Source organism: Panthera tigris, chromosome X (genome assembly GCF_018350195.1).
Source record: "Panthera tigris isolate Pti1 chromosome X, P.tigris_Pti1_mat1.1, whole genome shotgun sequence".
NCBI lineage: Eukaryota > Metazoa > Chordata > Mammalia > Carnivora > Felidae > Panthera > Panthera tigris.
Window position 1 is genome coordinate 21,886,833 of NC_056677.1, and position 7,274 is coordinate 21,894,106.

At 64.8% G+C, this 7,274-nt stretch overlaps 1 protein-coding gene and 1 pseudogene across 4 annotated transcripts; one reads left to right on the forward strand and one right to left on the reverse strand.

Annotated features, from left to right (window-relative positions):
- Window positions 1-410: 410 nt before the first annotated feature.
- Window positions 411-7,070, forward strand: LOC102960825 (melanoma-associated antigen B5-like). Of its 4 annotated transcripts, none has more exons than XM_007084790.2 (2): window positions 411-518; window positions 5,649-7,070. In XM_007084790.2, exon 2 carries the CDS (start codon window positions 5,710-5,712, stop codon window positions 6,838-6,840), a length of 1,131 nt encoding a protein of 376 aa, XP_007084852.1. In that variant the 5' UTR covers window positions 411-518; window positions 5,649-5,709; the 3' UTR covers window positions 6,841-7,070. The 4 variants fall into 4 exon arrangements, with proteins under 4 accessions (XP_007084852.1, XP_042830338.1, XP_042830337.1 ...); XM_042974404.1 differs by lacking the exon at window positions 411-518 and adding an exon at window positions 688-753; XM_042974403.1 differs by lacking the exon at window positions 411-518 and adding an exon at window positions 983-1,025.
- LOC122235258 lies at window positions 1,064-2,619 on the reverse strand (annotated as a pseudogene).
- Window positions 7,071-7,274: the final 204 nt, after the last annotated feature.

The window sequence follows — 7,274 nt, forward strand, 5'->3', positions numbered from 1 at the left end:
CTAAGTCCACTTTCTCGTTCTTCACCTTTCGCGTCTCCGATCACCCCTGGGACACAGACTCGTCCACTCTAAGATGGGCACTAAAGAGATTACTAAACAGTTCGTAGGGATGTGGACGCGCTCCGGAAGCCTTTCATTAAAGAGACAGAAGCCAAGATGAGGACCGATATAAATGAAAACTGACGAAAACAACACACAGGCATACAGGGAGTCGTGCATCAACCTACCCTCATCTGCTCTCACACCTATGCTGTCAAGCTGACCTATTAAAGAAAAGTATCAAGGAGGTAAGAGGGTGGTGGTGGAGGGAAACCGCGAGTCCTCTCCACTCCAGAACAGAGGGGGCACCAGAGATCCCGCCCCCCGCTGCCAGCCTTCACAGGCCCTATCGTTGGTGACAGGAAGAACAGCCCTCACTTCCTCTTGGGGCGCCTGAGGAAGGGGAGAGACGTTCGTTTTGGCTGCCGCTCCTCAGGGCAGGCAGCTGAGGAATCTTCTAGGCCCGAGCGCAAGTCAAGGTAAGAAGCCCGATTAAGGAATAAGAGAATACCTCCCTCCCCGCAAATAGTGCGTCCCCTGCTCCCCACTGCCCCCCCGCGCCTACTCTCAGTCTTATGGGGCCCTCGGCAGAGTGGTCAGTCAGGCGGAAAGAGATTTCCACCTAGGGGGTCGCAAGAACGTGAAGGCTTTGGTGGGAGGCGCCAGTTCAGCGGAGGGGAGAGAAGACCCTAACGAAAACCAAGGGGAGAAAAAGTAGGTAACAGGTGCCACCAAGGCCATGCCTGGTTCCTCGTGGCTCCCGGGGGAATCAAACATGGCGGTCACACGTGTGTGAAGCTACCCTCCCTATTTGGAGGCTCAGGAAGCTGAAGGCCTTGAATTTAGAGGAAGGGTACTATGCTCTGAAGGAAATGAGAGAATCGAACTCTGAGTGAGGTCTGAGGGAACCGTCGTTTCTAGAACAATGAGGTGGCGCGTAACTTCCAACCGCCATTAGTCCTGGAGAGATCTGGGGAAGGGCAGTGGTATGTGGACGGACACTCGTGTTTTTTTCACTCTGGTGTCACCGGAAGGTTGGGGAGAGGAGTGTATGTTGTGGGGGTCGGTGGGGGTAGGGGGCTGAGGGGGGGTGTGTGGGGGGAGGGGGCATGGGGGGCGGTGGGGGGGGCATGGGGGGAGGCAGCGTCGGGAAGAGGCGGCGGCGTTGAGGAGGTGGCGGCGTTGAGGGAGGAGGCGGCAGCGTTGAGGGAGAAGGCTGCGGCGTTGAGGGAGCAGGCAGCGGCGTTGAGGGAGGAGGCGGCGGCGTTGAGGGAGAAGGCTGCGGTGTTGAGGGAGGGGGCGGCGGCGGGCAGCGGGGGAACAGGGCATTGGGGGAGGGGGCATGGGGGGGCGTCGGGGAGCATGGGGGGAGGGGCATGGGGGGGCAGAGGGGAGAAGGGGCGTGGGGGGCGGCGGGGGAAGCGGCGGGGGGGTGCATGGGGGGAGGGAACGGTGGGGGAGGAGGCGGGGGAGGGGGCGGCGGGGGAAAGGGGTATGGGGGGACATCGGGGGAGGGGGCACCAGGGGAGGCGGTGGGGGGAGGGGACGGTTGGGGGAGGGAGCGTGGGGGGGCGGCGGGGGAGGGGGCGGTGGGGGGTCGGTGGGGGGTGTCGTGGGGGGCGTTGGGGGAAGGGGAGGCAGGGCGGGGTGGTGGGGGGAGAGGGCGTCGGGGACGCGGCAGGGGGAGGGGGCGTTGGGAGGGCGGTGGGGGGAGGGGGCTTCGGGGGCTGTCCAGGAAGGTGGCGGGGGCAGGGGGCAGCAGGGGACTGCGGTCGGGGGAGGGGGCACCTGGGGAGGCGGTGGGGGGAGGGGACGGTTGGGGGAAGGGGCGTGGGGGGGCGGCGGGGGAGGGGGCGGTGGGGGGGTCGATGGGGGGTGTCGTGGGGGGCGTTGGGGGAAGGGGAGGCAGGGCGGGGCGGTGGGGGGAGAGGGCGTCGGGGGTGCGTCAGGGACACGGCAGGCGGAGGGGGCTGTGGGGGGGGCGGTGGGGGGAGGGGGCATCGGGGGATGTCCAGGGAGGTGGCGGGGGCAGGGGGCAGCAGGGAACGGCGGTCGGGGGAGGGGGCATTGGGGGCTGTCGGGGGAGGCAGCGGGGGGAGGGGGTGGCGGGGGATGGCGGGGGGGGTGTTGGCGGAGGGGGCATGGGGGGCCGTCGGGGGAGACGGCAGGGGGAGGGGGCGTGGGGGGCGTCGGGGGGAGGGGGCAGCAGGGGAAAGGGGCGTGGCGGGTATCAGGGGAGGGGGCAGGGGGCAGCGGGGTGAGGGGGCGTGGGGGGCTGCGGGGGGGGGAGGAGGCGGGGGAGGGGGCGTCAGGGGGAGCAGGCGTGGGGGGAGAGGGCGTTGGGGGTGTTGGGGGGCGGTGGGGTGAGGGGGCATTGGGGGCTGTTGGGGGAGGTGGTGGGGGGAAGGGGCATTCGGGTGCGTCGGGGTCGCAGCGGGGGGAGGGGGCTTTGAGGGGGAGGGGGCGTCGGGGGCTGTCGGGGGAGGCGGCGGGGGGGAGGGGGCGTCGGGGGACGTGGGGAGGGTGTTGGGGGAGGGAACATCGGGGGATGTCTGGGGAGACGGCGGGGGGAGGGGTCATTAGGGCTGCAGGGGAGGCGGTGGGGGATGGGGGCGTCGGGGGGGGCGTCGGGGGGGGTGTCGGGGGCAGGGGAGGCAGCGGGGGGAGGGGGCGTGAGGGACGGGGTGTCGGGGAGGCAGCGGAGAGGTGGTCTGGGGAGGGGGCATGGGGGGAGGGGGCGTCGGGTTGCACCGGGGGAGGGGGCCTCGGGGGGGGGCAGCGGGGGGAGGAGGTGTGGGGGGAGGGGCGGGGGGAGGGACGGGGGCGGCGGGGGGGAGGGAGCATGGGGGAGGGGGCATCAGGAGGAGCGGGCGTGGGGGGAGGGGGCGTTGGGGAGAGGCGGGGAAGGTGCGTCAGAGGGGAGGGGGCATCGTGGGAGGGAGCATCGGGGGAGGGCATCTGGAGAGACGGCGGGGGGATGGGGTGTCAGGGCTGCGGGGGAGGCGGTGGGGGGTGGGGGCGTCGGGGGGCGCGTCAGGGGGGGCAGGGGAGGCAGCATGGGGGAGGGGGCGTGGGGGGCATCAGGGGAGGGGGCATCAAGGAGGCGGTCGGGGGAGGGGCATGGGGGGAGGGGGCATGGGGTGAGGGGGCGTCGGGGGCCACCGGTGGAGGGGGCATCAGGGGGGCACGGGGAGGGGCATTGGGGGGAGGGGGCATTGCGGGGGAGGGGCGTGGGGGGGCGTCAAGGGGAGGGGTCATGGGGGAGCGGGCGTAGGGAGAGGGGTCACTGGGGGCAGGGGGCATTGGGGAGGCATTGGGAGGGGGCGTTTGGGGAGGCGGCGGTGGGAGGAGTTGGTGGGGGGCAGCGTGGGGTAGGGGCGTCAGGGGGCTTCAGGGTAGGCATGGGGGGAGGAGGCGTTGTGGGCGGCAGGGGGGCGGTGGGGGTAGGGGGCATCGGGGTGCATTGGGGAGGCGTAAGGGGGAGGGGGCGGGGCGGGGGGCTGTAGGGGGTGGGGGTGTTGGCGGCAGGGGGTCGGTGGGGGGAGGGTGCGTCGGCAGGGGCGGTGTAGGGAGAGGGCATCAGGGGTTGTTGGGGGAGGCGACGGGGGTAGGGGGCGGGTAGGGGCGGCGAGGGGGGCCGGTGGTGGAGGGGGCATCAGGGTGCATCCAGGAGGCGGCGGGGGGAGGGGGCGGTGGGGGTGTCGGGGGTGGGGAGGGGGCTTTGGGGGGGGCGGGTGTTGGGGGAGGCAGCAGGGGGAGGGGGCGTCGAGGATGGCGGGTGGGGGGAGGGGGCGTCAGGGTGCATCGGGGGAGGCGGCAGGGGGAGGGGGCGTCGGGGGCAGGGGAGGGGGGCAGCAGGGGCCGGTGGAGGGAGGGGGCCTGGGGGAGGGGCGTCGGGGGGCAGCGGGGGAGGGGGCAGCGGGGAGGCGGTCGGGGGAGGGGCGTGGGGGGAGGGGGCATGGGGTGAGGGGGCGTCGGGGGGGTACCAGAGGAGGAGGCGTCCGGGGGGCACCGCGGGGGGGCAGTGGGGGGAGGGGGCATTGCGGGGGAGGGGCGTGGGGGTGCGTCATGGGGAGGGGGAATGGGGGGAGGGGACATGGGGAGAGGGGTCGCTGGGGGGAGGGGATGTGGGGGGAGGGGGCATTGGGGGAGGCGGTGGGGGGCTTGGTGGGGGCAGCGGGGGGTGGGGGCTTCAGGGGGCTTCAGGGCAGGCGGCGGGGGGTGAGGGCGTCAGGGGGCTTCAGGGAAGGTGGGGGGAGGAGGCGTTGTGGGCAGCAGGGGAGCGGTGGGGGTAGGGGACATCGGGGTGCATTGGGGAGGCGGCAGGAGAAGGGGTGGGGGGGTGGCAGGGGGTGGGGGTGTTGTGGGCGGCAGGGGGTCGGTGGGGGGATGGTGCGTCGGCGGGGGGCGGTGTAGGGAAAGGGCGTCAGGGGTTGTTGGGGGAGGCAGCAGAGGTAGGGGGCGGGTAGGGGCGGCGAGGGGGGCCGGTGGTGGAGGGGGCTTCAGGGTGCATCCGGGAGGCAGCGGGGGGAGGGTGCGTCGGGGGAGGCGGCAGGGGTAGGGGGTGTTGGGGATGGCGGGGGGGGGTGGCGGGGGGGGGAGGGGGTGTCAGGGTGCGTCCGGGGAGGTGGCGGGGGGGAGGGGGCAGCGGGGGCCAGTGGAGGGAGGGGGCATGGGGGAGGGGTGTGGGGGGGCGTTGGCGGGAGGGGGCGTCGTGGGAGGGGCGTCGGGTGGAGTAAGATTTTGTTTAAAAGCAACAACATTTACTCCCTGAAGTAGGAGGATTTCTAGATCTTTCCATGACCTCTGAATCAAACAATTCTTACTTTTAGAGAACGGGAAAGGGGGATGACTCCCATATTCTCCCAGCATGTTTTAAGGACAGGCTGGCAGGACGAAAAGAATCCCAGGCTACAGTAGGGGCCAAAGGAAAGATTGGAAGGTGGGGAGGGGGAAACCACTGGCTGTCGAAAAATAACAAAAAGTCAGATCCCCACTTTTCCATCAGGACTTGAAGGCTCAGGGCAGGGCAGTCAGGCTGAGTGTCACCCTCACTTATTTACACCAAATCTGAGTACAGCCACCAGTGAGCAGAAGGGAAGTGTACCAGGCGCTAGTTAGAGGCCAAGTGAGTACCCTGAATGAGAAATGAGGACCAAAACAGCCCATGAAGGAGAGGGCTCCACACAACTCTCAGTTGGATGCCCCCCTGAGGGGGACAGGGTGTAAAGAACTACTTTACTTCTTCCTCTAGGGTCTGAGGTATCGAGTTCATGGCAAGAGAATAGAGGAGACCCAGGACTGGTCAAGAGTTTTCAGGATGATCCTGAATGTAAACTCAGAACACCCCCAGAACGCAGAAGAGAGGCTCCCCACTGGCAGCCCCTGCTGTCACCCCAGTATACCCCAGGCAGGGTTGGCAGACTATACTCTAAAGTTCCCTCTAACTTCCTCCATAGAATTCTCAGGGAACAGGCTGATGAGAACAGGGGCCTTGTGGGTTCCTGGAGCAGGGCCCTCTGATAAGCCCCCAGAGGCAGCCTTGGTTAAAGCCAGGGAGGAATGTCCCTGATGAAGGTGCTCACGTCACTTCATTCTCCCTCATCCAGGGATCCGCATCTCCTGATCCTGTTTCTACGCCTGCCTCCTGTGCCTGACCGAAGGGCCATCATGCCTCGGAGACACAAGAGTAAGTTCAAGGCTCGTGAGAGACGCCGCCAGGCTCGAGGTGAAGCTCAGGGTTGCGAAGATGCTCAGGCCAAAGCAGCAGCGGAAGCGGAGCCCACTCCCTCCTCCGCCGCTCAGTGCGAAGATACTACCCAGAGTGTGCCCACTACTGGGTCAAGTGGCGCTTCTCAGCGGCGTAGAAGAAGAGCAAAAACCGCCGCCGCTACTTCTGCCGCCGCGACTTCTGCCGCCGCTACTTCTGCAGCCCTTTCTGGCACTAAATCTGATGAAGAATCCAACAACCAAGATGAGGAAAGGGTGAGCCCCTATGAGGCCCCATTCTACGGTGAACGCCCAGGCGAAGATTCTCTGAGCAGGAAGCCTGGCTTGCTGGAGCAGTACCTTCTGTACAAGTATAAGATGAAACAGCCCATTCTGAAGCAAGACATGCTGAAGATTATCGGCCCAAATTATGAAGATCGTTTTCCTGAGATCCTCAAGAAAGCTGCTGAGCGCATTGAGATTGTCTTCGCCGTCGACCTACAGGAAATCGACTCGACTAGATACGACCTCGTCAGCAAACTCAAACTCCCCAACAACGGGAGGGTGCGTGCTGGCAGGGGGTTACCCAAGACCGGTCTCCTGATGAATATCCTGGGAATGATCTTCATGAAAGGCAACTGTGCTGCTGAGGAAGACATCTGGAAATTCCTGGGTCTGATGCGAGTATATCCTGGGAGGAAGCACTTCATCTACGGGGAGCCCAGGAAGCTCATCACCAAAGATTTGGTGAGGCTGCAGTATCTCGAGTACCGCCAGGTGGCCAACAGTGATCCTCCACGCCACGAGTTCCTGTGGGGCCCAAACGCCCTAGCTGAAACCACCAAGATGAAAGTCCTGCAGTTTTTGTCCAAAGTCAACGATACCATCCCTACTGCTTTCCCGTCCTATTATGAAGAGGCTCTGCGGGAAGAGGAAGAGAGAGCCCAGGCCAGAGGCGCAACCGGGGCTGGCGCTACCGCCAGAGTCATCGTACCTTCCAGCGTCATGGCCAGGAGCATCTTCCCACCTCTGCTGAGACCCGAGGCTTCTAATCCTCTTGACAAGATAATACAACGTCGCAGTAAGAATTAGATTGTTAGCAATGTGAAAGAATCTCACAGTAAAAGGGTAAGGATGAGAGAATAGGAAAAAAAAATTTAAACATGGTCAATCCAGTTTTTCTTGTTCCTTTTAGGCGTTAGTTTTACACAAGTTATGATGTTTTAGTTTTAGATGATTTAGACTTCAAGTTTGCTCAATAAAGATAAATTACATCTTAACTCATACTTCGTTTGTTCAATAAAGATAAATTAAATCTTAAATTATACGGTGTGTTTACTGACTCTTTTGTTCATCACACATGGAGTATCTGCTCACCGGAAAGCTCAGTTTAGCACTGCAGATGCTGATATAAAGGAATCCAGTCTCTACTCATAGAATTTTAGAGCCTTTGAGCTACACTCACACAAGATGCCCAAATACCCTCTCTGGCCTGTAAGTAGGGTAAAAAGAACGGGAGAGGAGGA

What these genes read in the sequence shown, in the direction of transcription:
- LOC102960825 (XM_007084790.2), top strand. Translation starts at nt 5,710, where the DNA reads ATGCCTCGGAGACACAAGAGTAAGTTCAAGGCTCGTGAGAGACGCCGC.